Source organism: Camelus ferus, chromosome 11 (assembly GCF_009834535.1).
Source record: "Camelus ferus isolate YT-003-E chromosome 11, BCGSAC_Cfer_1.0, whole genome shotgun sequence".
Taxonomy (NCBI): domain Eukaryota; kingdom Metazoa; phylum Chordata; class Mammalia; order Artiodactyla; family Camelidae; genus Camelus; species Camelus ferus.
In genome coordinates, this window is record NC_045706.1 from 32,625,843 (window position 1) to 32,643,602 (window position 17,760).

The following is a 17,760-nucleotide window of genomic DNA, read 5'->3' on the forward strand; positions in this document are numbered from 1 at the left end:
TGGGGAAACCGACCTGACAAACTTGAAAGACGACTGCCCGAGAGAAAAGGTCTCTTTGCCCAATCAGAACTAGCGGTGTCGCAACACGCTGGCTCTATTACAGTCCCCAAACACGAGATGGCAGGGCTCTCTCTAGGATGCGTGGTTATCTCCAACACTGGTTTAGGCAAAAACAAGTTAGATGAGGGAGGTGCAAAACTGAAATGTTTTACAATTTTCCATCTGAGGAATGTTCAAAGTGGTATATATCCCACATATTTGATGTTTCCACACTTTTGAACTTAGTATAAATGAACTCTTGAAGATTGATAAGTCAATTATCTGAGAACATAAAACTGTGGAATTGTAGTTTACATCAGTGCTTCTCCAGCTGTCTGTGATGAAGGGTCAGTCACCTCCCTTGCACCCCCATTCTTCCAGGACTAGTAGGTGATCCATTGTGCATTACCAATAGGCAGCTCTGGCCTCAAAAGATTAATCTGATAACATCTGAACTGCTCTATACTTGGCTGAGTAAGAAGAGTCCACTAACTGGGGGCTTGGGTATCCAGACAATGCTGAAGGGCTGTGAAAGTTTCTAAACATTTTCAGTTTCTGTACTAACTTATCACACACAGCACACAGATGACTCTGGTCTATGGGCCACATCTTGATTCGTACTCCTTTACTGACTTCTTTCTTAGTCTCAGAAGGGAATTTTAAGAGCCATCTGTTCCATGTAGTAGCATGCAATTCTCCTGGTTAAATTTCACAAAGAAGAAAAATCTTTTGCTTTCCCAATGCTTGATATTTCCTAAGTAAGAACAGAAAATATTTTCTTCTGAAAATAGAACAAAGTCGTATAAAGCAAACCCTTTGCTTTCCATTGGAAAGTCTAGTGTTAATTGTGCAGGCTTCTTCACCTATGATCACAAAATCTAGATTGGTCAGAAATATGTCCAATATGTGATGAAGGTGAATCAGATGACTCATTATTTGATGCCAGCATTAGACTACAAAGGGCCTCTTTCTTTGAAAGCCATGGTGCTGATACTGTAACTCTATCCTTGAAACTTCTTTTCTGTACCCTTTAGACATCTTCACCGTGCACCTAGGTGATGAGGAAGAAAAAGAACGAGAAGGAAAATGAATAGATAACAGTCATAAGCATTTACTGAGGGCAAGCCTGTTGGCTAAGTAATTACCTGCATATTTTATTTTCAAAGCAACTGTGAGTTCAGTACTGCTTTTTAGCAACATCTGCATTTTACATCTGAGTCATCTAAGGCTCAGGTAATCTGGTGGAACTCCATCTGGAACCAGGGGGTTTGGTTCAGTTCTCACTTCGTGTACTGTCTCCTGGGCAAAGTAAGCAGAGAGGAGAATTGGAGGATGGGAAGGGAGGAGGGGGAGAAGAGAAAGGAAAGGAAGAAGAGAATGGAGAGCTGGAGGGAGAGGAAAGAGGAAGTAGGAAGGTAGGGGGAGGAAGGGAAGGAGGTGGAAGAGGGGAGGAGGAGTGGGAAGATGGCAGAGGGAAGAGGGACTAGGGGAGAAGAGGGGTGAGAAGTTGGCCTGGAGAGGTAGGTGAGGCAGCAGGATCTGGAGTTAGAAGAAGATCCTGGAAATTTCTGACTGGAAGATAATAGTACTGTATAAATATTCCACGTACTTCCTATCTGCTGTCCAATTTAATCCTCACAAATTAGAGCAGGCAGAGAGCTAGGTGAGAGCAGAGAAGGGGTTGGGGACAAATGGCAGGAAACCATACATCTTGCAAACAACAGGAGCCCTTGGGCAGACAGAAAAGCAGGAACCTCTGGCTGATAAGAAACTGTACATTTTACAGTGACAAGTGTCCTGGAGGCAGACAAAGAAAGGTGGGAAAAGGCAGAAATCTCTGGCATCTGAATGTAATCTCTTGTTCATTATGCCCTCATTACAATAAAATTAGCCTTGCAGATTAGAAGTACCCATCATGTACTGACATCATGACACTCCCAATCCAGACTAAATAAAGACAAAACTCTCTCCTCCCCTCAGGAACCTGGAGCTGGGATGAAAATCAGGGAATATGACACCAAACCCCTCCCTCCCCAGTGAATGTTCTGCTCATTCATTTTTATACCCCATATAACCAGTTTGCCAAAGAAACTCAGCACAGCTGCTCACTGAGTCTGCGCCCTCTCCCCTTGAGAGTGTACTATCAGTTAATCAATCCCCACTTTCCTTTCTTGACCTCCATCTCATTCTTTCTGTGATGAGACAAGAACCTACTCTCCGGTAACACAACCGGTCAATGAGAGAGAGATTGTTATTCCTGTTACATCAAGTAGGAGTCCAGGGCTCAAAGAAGATGACTCCTCAGTCATTTCCTCTTCCTTGGAGAGCTAAGGAAGAGAAGGTGGGCTTTAGCATCCAAAGCAACCTTCAAGCCCTTAGTCTCCCTGGGGACCTCTCTTTCTTGGGTGGTTCCTGAATATCAGTGCATGCTCGGTTGGTCTTTGGCCTTATCCTCTTCTTACTTGGTTCACCATTCCTGAGTGAGCCAAGAAACGCTATTCTGGACTTCTGTCCTCTGTCTGCTTAAGGCTGAAGTGGGGCAAGGCAAGAAAGCAATGTTATAATATGATTTACATACATGTGTCAGGAACATCTGTCAGGGTCTGCTCTTCCAGATTGAGGGGGAAGTTGGGGAGATTTGGAGAGGATATAGGACAGTTTCCCAGAGGAGGTGATGCTTGAATTATATTTTGATGCATGAAATTGAGGAGCGACAAGATGCAGGAGTCTGGGGTATATCCAGAACTCAGTCAAAAGTTGAAGATTTAATAAATGAACCGGTGACTTCTTGTTCACCTTCATACCTATGTCAACACAGTTGTAACACTGTTGGGTGTATTCAGTTACCTAAACACATGGCCAAAAAATTTACTGAACTGTGCAGGTGGTGGGCCAGCAACCCAAATGAAACCCCCTCTCTTGTTCCCCATGATGGAGCACTTACTGGAGTTCCTGTGCAGATCAGAAAAAGATATCCTTCCTCTAGGCAGACTCACATTGGCCTCTATTCACCACATGACTGGTAAGTTGGTACAGTGACCCACTTGCCCAGAGGCCCTGGAAAAGTATACTAGAGGATTTGATTGCTGAACCTAGAACTCAAATGGGACTCCACAGGACATCACCAATCCAGGGAGCCTTTCTCAGTAACTCCTCCCTCGTCTTCTGGCCTTCCCTCAGAAACTCCTCTTACTGACCTGATATAAGAATTTGTCCGCCTTCTAGGCTGTAACACTGCTTGCAATGTTAGGTTTTGGTTTTTTTTTTAATGAAATTAAAATGAAAGTGAAATACTTTTTATATCTATGTTTCTATTGAAAGTTTGAAAATGAAAGGCAGGTGAAGAAATCTTATATATTATAAAAATTAGCATTGTGAACTAAGGAGTATTCCTACCATCTTTAAGATGCAAAGTATGCCTATGACCAAAGAATACAACTGAAGACGTCATTATGAAAGAAATCAAAAGTAGAGCTATGATTGGTATCTGGAAAAGACATGTGATGGGAAACTTAGTGAATTGAAAGAAAAGGGCCAAAATTGCAATAGGATTGGTTGTTTAATGCAAGTAAAGTAAATGATTGTATTAGTGTTAGGGTCCTCCAGGGAAACAGAACCAAGAGAATATGAATATATAGGTATATACATACATACATACATATAGACAGAGACAGAGACAGAAACAGAAACAGACAGAATGAGAGAGATAGAGGCCAAGAAAGAGACAAAGAAAGGGGGAGAGATTTAAAAAGAAGTTGGCTGGTGTGATTTTGGAGGCTGACAACCCCAAGATCTGCTGTTGTCAAGCTAGAGACCCAGGACAGTTGATGGTGTAGTTCCTCCAAAGGCAGGCAGGCTTAAGATTCAGGGAGAGCTGATATTTCAGTTTGAATCCATTGATAGCAACATGCCCACTGGAAGGCACTGGAATCCTCCCTTATTGGAAGAAAGGTTGGTTCTTGTGTTCTATTCAGGCCTTCAACTGATTAGATGAAGCCCACCTACATTGTGGAGGTTAATCTGCTTTACTCATTCTATTGATTCACATGCTCATCTCATTCTGGAAAACCTCATGCACAAGGCCAGAAAAATGTCTGACCAAATGTCTAGGCACCCCATTGCCCAGTCAAGTTGATAAAACCATTGCTGTGATGCTGCCTTGAAATTGTTGCTTATTAAGTGAAAAAATAATTGCTCAGGCAGCTAAAACTTTTTGACTGAATACTAATTTGCTAAGAATGGTTACTGAAGGCAAAGAACAGGTCCTCAACAGAAACTAGCATTGCATTCCCCTCTCCTCCAGTGTACTGATGAAACTTCTGCTTGAGCTGAAATTTTAGCTCTGTGAATTCTTTGGTCCCTCCAGGCAGAGCCAATGTTCCTTTCCTCTGGGATCCCATGTCTTGGGTTCATACCTATGAGGCTTTTCACATTGCACTGTAACTAGTCTGTCACTTTCGCCAGGTAGTGAACATCCGTCGGGTGGAGAATTGGCCTTATTTATTCATCCCTGGCACTTAGCACAGTGCCTATTCATACTTAGCTGGTACATGTTTATTAAGTGACTGAAAGAATGGATCAGGGGTAGTTTTGCATGGAAATGGGGACATGAACCTGATGGCAATTTTCATTTCAGATATTATTTTGAACACTATAGAAGGATTCCTGAAATTCTACAGGGGATCAGAAAATGTAGAATAAAATGGATCCCATCAGTTCTTCAATGAAAGACTTTCTTACTTTCTATTCTGATTATGTTTAAATACCACATGTCCCTCTAGCTTCTGCCCAAGTCCCTGCTACTCTTTTGAATAAAACTACTCCAAAAGTTGTCTGTTATCCCAGTTACCATTTGCTCTCTTCTCATGATCTCCTGAACCCAGTCTAGTCCACTTTTGTTCCAACCACTCCATTGAAATAGTTCTTTCCTTACTTGACATTTGACTTAGTTCACCAAGCTCTTCTCCTTGAAACATCTTCTCTGACTTTGAGCATCCAAGCTCTCTTAGTTCTCCTCCTAACTCAATGTCTCCTGCTCAGTTTTTTTGGGGTCTCTCTTCCGCTGCCTGACTCCAGAATGTTGGCACATCCTAGGGTGAATTCCTCATGCCTTTTCTCTATCTACTCTTCTGCTTGAGAGATCTTCTCTTGAACTTGTATCTAACTATCTGACATCTCCAGTTGGATATCCAAAAGGATCTCCAACTTAACATGTCCTTTGAAAAAAGAACTCCTAAAATAATACATCGTGTGTATTAGACACTCAATGAATGTTGACTCAGTCAATGAGTGAATGCTCGTGTGATCTGTTTTTCTTTCAGTTGAAGAACTTAAATTTTTTTTTCATTAGTCCTTCAGGTTTGGACCATGGTCGCTGACCTTGTCCAATTTGTTCCTTGAAAAAAGCCTTCTGTGGAAATTCTCTCATTGTGGAATTTGTATTGAGGAATAGATTCACCACTAGAGGGTGTGCAAGTACCACTTACACTGCAAGATGGACAAAAAAATTGAGTAATTAAAAAAAGAATAAGTGATCTTGGAACTATCCGTTCTCTGATTCTTTGTTCATCTTTTTTGTTGTTGTTGAGGACGATTTTTAAAGAGTGCATTTATTTTGTAAAGAGAATGAAGATTTTCTAAAGGGAAATTTTCAAAGGGAAAAAAAGTACATTTTTGTAGTTAGCATTAAGGGAAAATGCAAGTGAAAGTATCTTAATTAAAGGACGCATCTGAATTAAAACACGATTCATGATTTACTTTTAAGCTGAGGAATTATTTTAAATCATGAACGACTCTTGGCTATAGGCATTTTTCTACACTCAATTTGTTTGATGAGTGTTTATTGAGCACCTAGTATGGGGCAAGAATAAGAAAATATCCTTGGCTTTGGGGAGTTCACAGTCTAATGGAAAAGACAGTCATATAAACATAAAGCATAATATAATAGAAAATGTTATCATAAAGATCTGAAAAAAGTGCTTTAAGAGCTTGGAAAGGATGAGACTGGCCATGGTGAGGGGAATTGTCACAGAGAAGGGGACATTCTTGTGTCCCAGACTAACTGCTTTTGTCCCAACTGGGCCTCCCAATGTCTGTGTTGACAGATTTCAGTCCTCATCACTAGGATGTATGTTCTGTCTCTGTGCTACTGCTCTAGAGCCCGACTGGTCCACAGGGTAGTACTTGGATATTTATATACACTAATTTTAGCCCTAGACCTGTCTAAGCATTGTTTTCCTAGTCTTTTCGCATCCAGTTCTGGGGTCGACACCCAGACAATGAGTTGAGTTGAGCTGAGTGAGCCAATGGGGTGTACAGGTAAACAGCTGAAAAACTTGGAGAAGTGCAAGAGTATATACACACAGCTGACTCACTATGCTGTACTCCGGAAACGGACACGTTGTAAATCAACTATACTTCAATAATAATAATTTTAAAAAGTAGCCTTGTGGGAAGTCAGCCACATTAGACATTAGAAATCACTGGAGCCCCAGTCAGTATAATGTTAGTATATTTAACTGACCAATGTGTTGCAAGCTTTATTTTACTTGTTTCTTAAAGCAAATCTGGACTGTCAGAGTATGCTGGTTTATGGGAAAATAAACTCTCTTAAGCTTATGTCCTACGGATAGGTATGTGTGGGTCTGCAGAGATATGATTAAGCATATGCATTTAGATGAGTTAGATGAGTACCTACAGGGAAGAAGAGCTTATAAAAAGATGCTTATAATTCCCATTATAGGATGTGGCTGCTGTTCTGTACTCCCCCAGAGCAATTCTGAGAGCAGGAGATTGCCAGTTGGAAACATCAGAAAGCTGTAGTTTCAGATGCCCTCACTGACAATTTTATGAGAATGCTGTTATAGGAAATGAGAGTCTAGACAAGGTTTTGTCCTTTTTAAAGTGGAAGAGTTATTTTTTTTAATGGAAGAAATAAAAAGGATAAAAACTAAAGACATGATTTGATTTAGATGCTAACACTTCTCTTACTATTTTCAATATAACTGCCAGAGGAGGCTGGCAGGGGGAAGGTGAAGGCATCTTGATATGAATTTTAAAACCCCAGGAAACCAAGGACAAAACAACAAATTTAGGTGAATGTTTAGGTCTTTTTATGAATATTTTGTGAAGCTGTATCTTTAGCTTTTGTGTGTGTGTGTGAGAATACTATGGAAAAGTATCCATGAGATTTTAGCATTTTTATTAGGATATGATTATTTGTTAGTCAACGTTAGAGGGAAACTGAAAGAATTTCTAAATTGTTCTGTCTGAATTTTGGAATGATACAATGATAGATGAAATTTAAACTCAATGTTTAAACCAGGTAATGCTGCAGAAGCAGAGATTTTCAATAACTGTGTTGTGTTTATGCATTGTGACAGCTTCTAAGTTAAAAACCTAGCAACTCCTAGGAGATACACTCAGCCATCACCAGGGATAGTATAACTGAGATGACTTCTCTACAAAAAGGGGAGTTTGGACCTGATGCTATATTGAAAATGGAAGAAGTAAATCCGAAGGTAGTATTTTACTAATTATTTGGTGCATTTATATGTCTACAATTAAAAGAACAAAAGCAAAATACATCAGAAGCTGCTATGAAACACAAGTGGGCTAAATAAGGTCTGGCCAGGGTGTAGGTGGGAAATAATATTGACAGTAGATTCAAATAAAAAAGATTGCTTTTCAAATTCTTTGTATAATTAATTAGCATGGAATATTATAGTATAGAATTAAATTTAATTATAATGTAATATATAATTATACTTAATTAGAATGTATAATTAAAAGAGCCAAGACAGAACGTAAGCTGACTCTGATCAGAGTCCTCTACGGGAGGGGAAAAAAGTGAGAAAAGTCAAAATGAATTAAAATAAATTAAAAAGTTAAAGTGAGGAAAATCAAAAGTATCTGGTGAAATTTAACTACCTTCAGGAATTTTTTGGAGGCCTTGACACAATTCTAAACCTCAAAACAAAAAACCTGAGATGTTTCAGTGTAGTCATGTATAATCTTGGACAAGTCATTCAACTTGTCCCAGCCTCTGTTTCCCTCTCTGTATTGAAGGGGGAACAAATGGGTTCTGAGATGCCTTCCAGCTGCATACTAGTTTTCTTCGGTCTGAACTTATGTTTAATACTAACAGAAGTAAGGCTGAAGAAAGCTCCTCACCCATCCTCTTAACTATTAAATAGGATTGCTTTGTGGTCTACATGTTCTCTTCCACTCTTCCTCTGAGGAGATGTGTTGATCTATTTACCTCAGACAGAGGAGAGTCCCTGACAAGTTCATAGTAGTGAAAGAGCTGTGAACATTGGCCCATGATTGAGGGATCTGTTTTTTCCACTTAAAAAACACTGTTCTTTGAATGTGCAGAGGGAAAAATATGGACCTAGTAATCAGATAAACCTGGGTTTGAAACCTATTACTTACCAGCTGATTGCAATAGCAACTGTGTTTCTTTATCTGGAAAGAGGGCTAATACCCATCTTGAAGGATGAAGGAGAGCGTTAGCACTCATCTCAATACATTTTGTGGTTTCCGTTCTTTTTCTTCTTATTTATGATCCTCCAGGGCCTAACTAGAAAAGAAAATAGATTTGATTATTTTTAGAGTCTTTAAACCAAAGAAATCACTGCTAACTTCCGATAAAAATCTTTAAAACAAAATGAGTGAAATGGAAAGTCTCATAAATAGTAAAAATCAGCCACTCTGACAGCGTTTGAATGCCAAGGGGATTTAGGCAGTAGGCATTAAATCAACATACACCTCCAGGATTCTTCTGCAGAACATTATAACCGGTCATTTCTTCTCTTCTGTGCAAGATTTCCAGAATGCCATAGGAAAATTAACCCTCACTTCAATATATTAGGCTCTTAAGTCTGAATATAAAAGCAGCGAAGGTCTATTTTCAAAGCCGAAAGGCCTGTTTTTAGACGCCTGGAGGGTTTGCCGGAATGGGTTTAAGCCCTCTGGAGGTCCCTTTCCCAGAACCCCCAGCTCCTCCTCAGTGCCAGGACCCGAAGGCGTCCCTCTCCACACCCACCCTTTTTTTTCCTTCTTCTGAGCTCCCACCCCTCACCCCCTTCAGCTGCTTCTCCTTTTCCATCTTGGCTTTCTCCCATCACTGGTCAAAATAGGAAACGTAAGTATCTGTTTGTTGCTTAGTGTAGCGCTAGAAAGATTTTTTTTTTTTTAAGATTTTAAAAATCCCTCTCCTGGTTCTTCATTTTGCGAGTCCGAACGTCGGCTGGGTCCCTAGTCCTCCCCACCGAACTGTCGTGTACTAGTGTAAGAGGGTTCGGGTTTGTCCGAAAAGGTCTGAAAAACCTTCTGCCGCAAGAAAGGATCCCGGAGCGAAGAGCCTCGGGTTCCCGGGAGGCGCTTGGAGCGCCGCCCCCCGCCCAGTGGGGAGGCGCGGGAGAAGCGGCGACCCCTGCCCAGCCAGGAAACCCTGTCCGGGAGCCTGGGGGGAGCGGGCGGCAGCCGGCGGCGGCAGCGGCAGCGGCAGCGGGGACGCGGCACGGCTGCTGCAGGGGAGCGGCGGGAGCGGCGGCGGCGGCGGGCGCGAGGGGCGGGGCGCACTCCGCAACTTCTACCGCTGCCTCCTGGGTGCTCTCGGAGGAGCCGCGCGGCGGCTGTGGGTTGCGGGCTGCGGGCTGCGGGACGGCCAGCCGAGCCCGGCCCGCCAGCCTGCGAGCCCGCGCGTCTCGGGCGTCCGTCGGGTGCCGGAGGAGCCTCCCGCAGGGAGTCCCCGGGCGGCCGCGCTCCCGCGTCGCCCGCTGCGGCTGGGGGACCCAGACTTGTGGGGCCGCAAGGCCGAGCCGGGGCGCCCCCCAGCGGCCGGCACGGGCCCCATGGCTGAGCTGAGAGGAGCGGAACCGGCGAGGTGAAGCCCCCGGGCCGGCAGCAGCCGGAGCGCGTGGCGCGGGCGCCGACTCCATGGGCAGCGGCGCACAGCGGCACGATGATGGACGTTAACAGCAGCGGCCGCCCAGATCTCTACGGGCACCTCCGCACCTTTCTCCTGCCAGAGCTGGGGCGCAGGCTGCCGGACCTCAGCCCCGACGGCGCCGGCCCGGTCGCGGGTTCCTGGGCGCCGCACCTGCTGCACGGGGTCCCCGAGGTGACGGCCAACCCTGTGCCCACCTGGGACGCACCCCCAGACAATGTCTCCGGCTGCGGGGAGCAGATCAACTACGGCAGAGCAGAGAAAGTTGTGATCGGCTCCATCCTGACGCTGATCACTCTGCTGACGATCGCCGGCAACTGCTTGGTGGTGATCTCGGTGTGCTTCGTCAAGAAGCTCCGCCAGCCCTCCAACTACCTGATCGTGTCCCTGGCGCTGGCCGACCTCTCGGTGGCCGTGGCGGTCATGCCCTTCGTCAGCGTCACCGACCTTATCGGGGGCAAGTGGATCTTTGGCCACTTCTTTTGCAACGTCTTTATCGCTATGGACGTCATGTGCTGTACGGCCTCGATCATGACCCTGTGCGTGATCAGCATCGACAGGTAAGGGCCTGGCCGCCCCGTCCCGGGATCCGGCTGGGGATGCCCTGGCAGCTTAGCCCCGCGCGCTCGCTTTTCTTTCCTGGGAGGATAAACCAGACTTCACGGCGGGATGAAGGGCTGCGCTTAAAACATAACCCCCCACGCATCAACCCTACACCAACCAAACAACTTCAGTTACAGCCTAGCCCATATACACCTTTAAAAGAAGAGCTCGAAATGTTCTGGTTTACTGTAGTGAGAATTTTAAGACCGAAGTTAAGAGTATTTTAAGCATTAGCAGTTCCACCAGGGGGTCCCTTGGCTTGGTTTTCAGAAGGAAGGGATTTGATCTCCTTTGAGCTTGACAGACCCTTGCTGTGAGCCTGAAAGAATCAATTCTTACTTTAAGAAATCAGCAGGAGACAAGCCACCTTGCTTCCCTGATTGTAGGAGCTACTTCCCAGGCCAAAGTGAAGACCTAGGGTGGTCCATGAATTGAGGGTCTACACGTCTTAACGTTGCCCCTCTCTGATTGCTGATTCTGAATCACGTTCTTTTGGAAGCCCGGTTTTAGCGTTCTGCCAGGCTGTCTGTATCCGACAGGCTTACTGGAGTCCACCTTACTCCCTGTCTGAATGGTTGGCTCTAGCATTTCATCATATCCCTTGGGAATCTTCTCTTGAGAACTCCTCCACTGGAGTAATTGAAACAGAGGCTGACCATCTGTCAGCGATGCTGGGGAAAAAAAGTCCTGTCTTGGGTGTCAGATTAGAATAGCACCCCCAACAAGGTTTCTTCAGACTCTAGCATTACAAGATACTGCTTTGGGGCTAGTGTTGGGTCCTAGAAATATTGTGCAGTTGACAACTCAAAGCAGTCCTAATGTTCTTTGGCCACAAAACAACTCTGCTTCTCTTGAAACTGAAATATTAAACTTTAATATTCACAATCAGAATTCTGCTGGTGTTTTAAAGCCAGCACAGGACTGGTATCCTGCTGAGCTTAATGATACAGAAAAATGGTAGCTTATTTTCTTAGTGGACCTATGGCATCTTTAAATGTGTAGAACTTCCAGCATAGGAGAAATAATTGATGCCTCCACACTTAAAATGACAAGTGTTTCAAAGGATGGTCTAGCACAAAAATGAGATTTTTTTCCCCTCCTATTCCTCCCTGTAAACACTGCTATTTGTGTGTGTGTATCTGTGTGTGTTTTGTTATTTAACATGTTCTGCTGTTTCACTGCTTGGCCAGGGTCTAAAGTTACTGAAGGAAGGGGATATTTGCCGGGTGGGGAAGAATACATTGTAGTTGTATTTACTTAAAAGATCTAGATTATTTTTAAAAATTGATCCTGCCATTTTACATATTATGCTAGGAGCTTCTGACAGCAAACGAGGGATTATTTTTAAGAGTAGAGCACACACTACATATATGAGACTATTAGCTCTAAACTTGACAGCTGAAGTTCTGAATTACTGTTATTAATAATGACAAAACCATATGCATTTACAGTCTGGCTGTGGCAACAGGAACTAGGAGAATGCACTCGATATATGTAGTAATTAATCAAGTAAAATGTATATGAATTATAAGCGTACAGGTCCTACTGTTCATCCAACCAAAACGGTGCTTTGTGCATGAATGGAGGGAGCCCTTTTAAATGGAACTTAGTGTGATAAAACAAGTAACAGTTTATGCTGGAAGTAATGCATTTATAATCCTTTTTTCTGTTTCATAATTGATAAATGATAAGTAAACAGCAGTGTGCTAATTTGTCTCCTAAGACAACTAGGTTTGGCTGGGACCATTCTGAGATTCCTGTACACAAGCTAAAGGCTTTTACTCATTATACACTTGTGGCTTAGCAGCAGCAGGACCATCTCCAGTACAGAGAAGAGGTTAATTCTTCTTGCCAAGAGCTTCTAATTTCTTCGTCAATCCCATGTGATTATCACAAATCATGTTCATATAGGGATGTCGAGTCTTATCTCTTAGTTTTTGATGGGAATTGCCCCGTTGGTAAATTCTGCTTAACAATTATTTTAGAAGGTGAACATGTCATTTATTTAGATAAAGAATTTATAACATTGGAAGCCACAAATTGCTCTTCTTCCAAGAATGCACTGAACTAAAAACGAGCAAAAGGAAAATGCATTTACTATTGATTGGTTGATAAGGTGGATTATTTCTGAAAATACTTTTTTCTTTAGTTCCATTGTATAATATGACCAACGATATAAAAATGTGCTCAGAAGGTATGAAATGGATTTAATCTTCATTGATTCCTCTATCCATTCCCTCCTGAGTACCTAATATAGGCTATGCTGTGCTTTGTACAGCATAAGCAAAGATGAGTAATAATATTCCTACCTTTGAGCTCATGCTATATTGCAAGAATTTGGATATCTGTTGGGCATTTAACCTGTACAAAATTGAACCTTTGATTTTTCTTAACCACTCCCCATGATGCTGAGATGCTTTTCCAGCCGTTTTCCACTGCAATTTCATGCCAGTCTTCACAGGTTTCAACACTCCCATCCTCACCCTTTATAGATAATGAGTCATGATCATTGGAAAGGTGGCAGCCGTTGGATGGAAACTCCTTTGTCTTTCCACTAGCCAAGAAACAATTTTTCCTGCATCTGTGCCCTTTCTATTTCCTGCAGGAAGACATTGTGTCCCAGCAAAGACCAAACCACTTGCCTTCACATCCCATCCCCTTTCCCCTGCTTAAAAAGCAGGAAGACATTGTGTCCCAGCAAAGACCAAACCACTTGCCTTCACATCCCATCCCCTTTCCCCTGCTGGAGGACTTTGTGTTTTCCTTGATTTCTCATCTAGTCTTTGTCTTTGGTGTTCGCTCTCAACAGCGTGGAGCTTGATCTTCCATTTTTAAGCCCTCCTTCCTGGGCCTCGCTCTTCCCTCCAGTTACTGCCCCACTTCACAGTTAATCTGCGGGAAGAACTGTGACCACAACCTGTCTTTATTTCCTTACTCCTCAGAGAGATGAGTTTGGCACTCACCAAGTCTACTGTCAATATTTTAACTGGCCTTCCTGCTTTCACTTCTCTCCACCCCTCATCCATTGCCTGTGAAGAAGCTAGAATGGTTTAGTTTTTTAAAAGTTGTTTTAAGTGAGTAACATTCACCTATAGTGAGATGCACAGATATAAATGTACATTTTGATGAGTTTTGACAAATGTCTATACCCATGTAACCAAAATTTCAAATAAGATAGAGAATATTTTTTTCATCCCAGAAAGTTCCACTATGCCCCATTTAGAATAATCTGTTAAAAATAGAAATCAAATTACCTTTTATATACAGTTTAAAAGAATGCAAAACAGTTCTATGTATTGTATAGATCAACTTAGACAAGGAGTAGAAGTATAAAATTGTACAGAGGAATGGTGAGCCCCAAATTCATGAGAGTAGGTGTCTCTGGTGGGGTGGGTAGATGTGTAAGGGAGTAACATGTATATCAATGATACTGGTCATGCTTTCTTTTTTTTTTTGTATATATATGTTTTTATTGAAGTATAGTCAGTTTACAATATGTCAGTTTCTGGTATACAGCATAAAGTTTCAGTCATACATGAACATATAGTCATTTTCATATTCTCTTTCACCATAAGTTACTATAAGATATTGAATATAGTTCCCTGTGATGTATGGTATGAACTTGTTGTTCATCTATTTTATATATATTAGTTAGTATCTGCAAATCTCAAACTCCCAATTTATCTCTTCCCACTGCCTTACCCCCTGGTAGCCATAAATCTGTTTTCTATGTCTGTGAGTCTGTTTCTGTTTTGTAAATAAGTTCTTTTGTCTTTTTTTTTTTTTAGATTCCACATATAAATGATATTATATGGTATTTTTCTTTCTCTTTCTGGCTTACTTCACTTAGAATGACAGTCTCCAGGTCCATCCATGTTTCTGCAAATGGCATTATTTTATTCTCTTTTATGGCTGAGCTGTATTCCATTGTATAAATATACCACAATTTCTTTATTTTGATGGACATTTAGGTTGCTTCCATGTCTTGGCTATTGTGAATAGTGCTGCTGTGAACATTGGGGTGCATACATCTTTTTGAATTAAGGTTCCCTCTGGATATATGCCCAGGAGTGGGATTACTGGATCATATGATAAGTCTGTTTTTGGTCTTTTGAGGAATCTCCATATTGTTTTCCATAATGGCTGCACCAAACTACATTCCTATCAACAGTGTAGGACGGTTCCCTTTTCTCCACACCCTCTCCAGCATTTATCGTTTGTGGACTTCTGAATGATGGCCATTCTGACTGGTATGATGTGATACCTCATTGTAGTTTTGATTTGTGTTTCTTTGATAATTAGTGATATTAAGCATTTTTTCATCTGCCTATTGACCATTTGTATGTCTTCATTGAGAGAATTGCTTGTTTAGGTCTTCTGCCCGTTTTTGAATTGGGTTGTTTGTTTTTTTCTTACTAAGTTGTATGAACTGTTTATATATTCTGGAAATTGAGCCCTTGTCAGTCACATCATTTGCAAATATTTTCTGTCATTCCATAGGTTGTCTTTTTGTTTTGCTTATGGTTTCATCTGCTGTGCAAAAGCTTATAAGTTTAATTAGGTCCCATTTGTTTATTTTTGCTTTTATTTCTATTGCCTGGGTAGACTGCCCTAGAAGCACATTGCTAAGATTTATGTTAGATAATGTTTTGTCTATGTTTTCTTCTAAGAGGTTTATAGTGTCTTGTTTTATGTTTAAGTCTTTAAGCCATTTGAGTTTATTTTTGTGTATGGTATGAGGGAGTGTTCTAACTTCGCTGATTTACATGCAGCTGTCCAGTTTTCCCAACACCATTTGCTGAACAGACTGTCTTTATTCCATTGTATGTTTTTTCCTCGTTTGTCAAAGATTAATTGACCAAAAGTTTGTGAGTTTATTTTTGGGCTTAATCTTGGTGGTTGATACAGTCTTGTTATTCTTTGTATAATTTTCTGTATGTCTGAAGTACATTTCTTAAACTTCTTTCTGGAAATAGATATAGAAAAGTGAACAATGCTATAGTAGAGTTTGATGCATTTCCACAAAGTAAACACATGCATGTAATCTGCAACTCAAGCAAGAAATTGAACATTATCTGCCTCCCAGTGATCCCCTCTTGCTCTTTCCCAGTTTCTAGTACTCCCAGAGATAACCAGTGACCTGACTATTAGCATCATGAATTAGTTCTTGGTCAGAACCTCATAAAATAGAATAGTATATTATGTATTCTTAAATCTGGCTTCTTTTGCTCAATATGATGTCTGTGTGATTCATCCATAGTTTTTAGCCTGTCAGCACTTTATTCTTTTTTTTTTTTCTGAGGAGTATTCCATTTAATTTGTTTATCCATTCACCTCTAGATGGACACTTGAATTGCTTCCAGTTTCTGTATATTACTAAGAGATTCTATAAATATTTATTTGTGTACAAGTCATTTTGTGGACATATTTTCATTTGTCTTAGGTAAATACAATACTGGATAATAAGGTATCTTATTTTAATTCTTTATACCCCTTCACATCTTTTGTCTTGTTGTTGTCATGCATTTTAATCTGCATATTTTAAAAACCTATTAAACAATATTATTGTTATTTTAGACAATCAATATTCATTCTTATTTATCCACATGTCAACCTTTTCCATTGGTCTTTACTTTTACCTACATTACCATGCCTTCATTTGGAATCATTTTCTTATCAAGTTCAAGAATTTGGTTCAATTAGACTTTCATTAGCATTTTTTAAAGTGAGGATTTGCTGGTGACAAATCCTCTCAGCTTGTACTTATCTGAAAATGCCTAAGTTTTACTATCATTTGAATGATATTTTTCCTAAATATGGACTGTATTTGAGGTTTTTCCAGCACTTTAAAACGTTATTCCATTGTCTTCAGGCTTCCATCATTTTTGTTGAAAAATCAGTCATTAACCAACATTATTATTACTTCTTTGAAGATAATATGTCTTTTCTCCTCTGCCTGCTTTCAGGATTTTCTTTTTGTCTTTAGTTTTTATCCATTTTTCTGTGCTGTTCCTTGGTCTGGCATTATTGATTATTGTCTGCTGTTAATTTGCTGTCAACCCTGCTGAAGTTCATAGTAATGTTCGTATTTGTGTATTAATATCTCTAATCAGTTTGCTATTATCTCTTTAAATACTTTTACTGTCTCATTCTTTCTCTTCTACATCTTCCAAGTTACATAATTTAGATCTTTTTACTTTATCACCTATGTGTCTTACACTCTTTTCTTTCTTTTTCATTCTGCATTTTACTCTGTGCTTCAGTTTTGAAGAATTTCCACTTACCTTCCAATTTATTAATCATCTCTTCTGTCTAATATGTTTTACAGCCTATCTATTGAGTCCTTAATTTTACAGTCCATTTAATTCTTTTGCATTTAATTCTGGTTTTTTTTTGCATTTGATACTGTATATTGATTCTAATTCTTTGTGAAAATTTTTGCCTTTTCACTGACTTTTCCAACTTGTTATATCTGAGTATATTTCTGAGTATATTCATCATAGTTAGACTATGATTTCTAAGTATACCAATTGTAGTTAGACTCTTTTTCTACTAACTCTAATAACTGAGTAATTGTGTGTGATCTGTTTTTTTTACCCCCTCTGGATTTTGGGTTTATGTCTTGATGTGCTTAATAAACTTTGATTGTATATGCAACATTTTATGTGAAAAATTGCAGACATTGTAAATGATGCTGTTTTCTTCCAGAGAAAATAGCTGCTAGGCAGGCATATTGAGGGACTGATTATTGTAATCCAGTTAAGGACTTAGCTGACTTTAGGCTTTGTTTTAGTTTTGATGAATCTCTTGTCTGCCGCTGGCCGATGCCTCTTTCTAGGGTGTAGCCTTCTTGGAATTTCAGTTGAGAGCATAGGGTTTTCTCAGTGACTTCTCCTGCTAGCTAATTCAGATCTCAATTTTTTTTCCTCCCCTCAGCAGTGGGAGACTCTCAAAACTCCCACAGAAAAAATTTTGGGAGCTTCCTACCCAGCCAAGTGTTGAATTTAGTTTTCTGCTCCTTCCTTCTTATTGGGATCTTGGTATCTCCCGTCTCTAATGTTTGTCTCTCTATCCTCAAGAGACTACCAATTTTTCTTTTGATATTTGTGCCTCTTAATAGCAAGCCCCTTCCCCCTCACTAGTTTAAGCATATGTCCCAAGGGGAA

At 40.9% G+C, this 17,760-nt stretch overlaps 1 protein-coding gene across 5 annotated transcripts in view; it reads left to right on the forward strand.

Annotated features, from left to right (window-relative positions):
* Positions 1–9,985: 9,985 nt before the first annotated feature.
* Positions 9,986–17,760, forward strand: part of HTR7 (5-hydroxytryptamine receptor 7) — a 77,122-nt gene continuing 69,347 nt past the window's right edge. For all 5 annotated transcript variants that reach the window (XR_004323890.1, XM_006183679.3, XM_032491341.1 and 2 more), the window contains exon 1: positions 9,986–10,551. Coding sequence is in view for 4 of the 5 variants with exons in the window: in XM_006183679.3 (XP_006183741.1) it covers positions 10,007–10,551 (545 nt within the window). In the remaining variant the exon portion in view is untranslated. The remainder of the gene's footprint in view (positions 10,552–17,760) is intronic.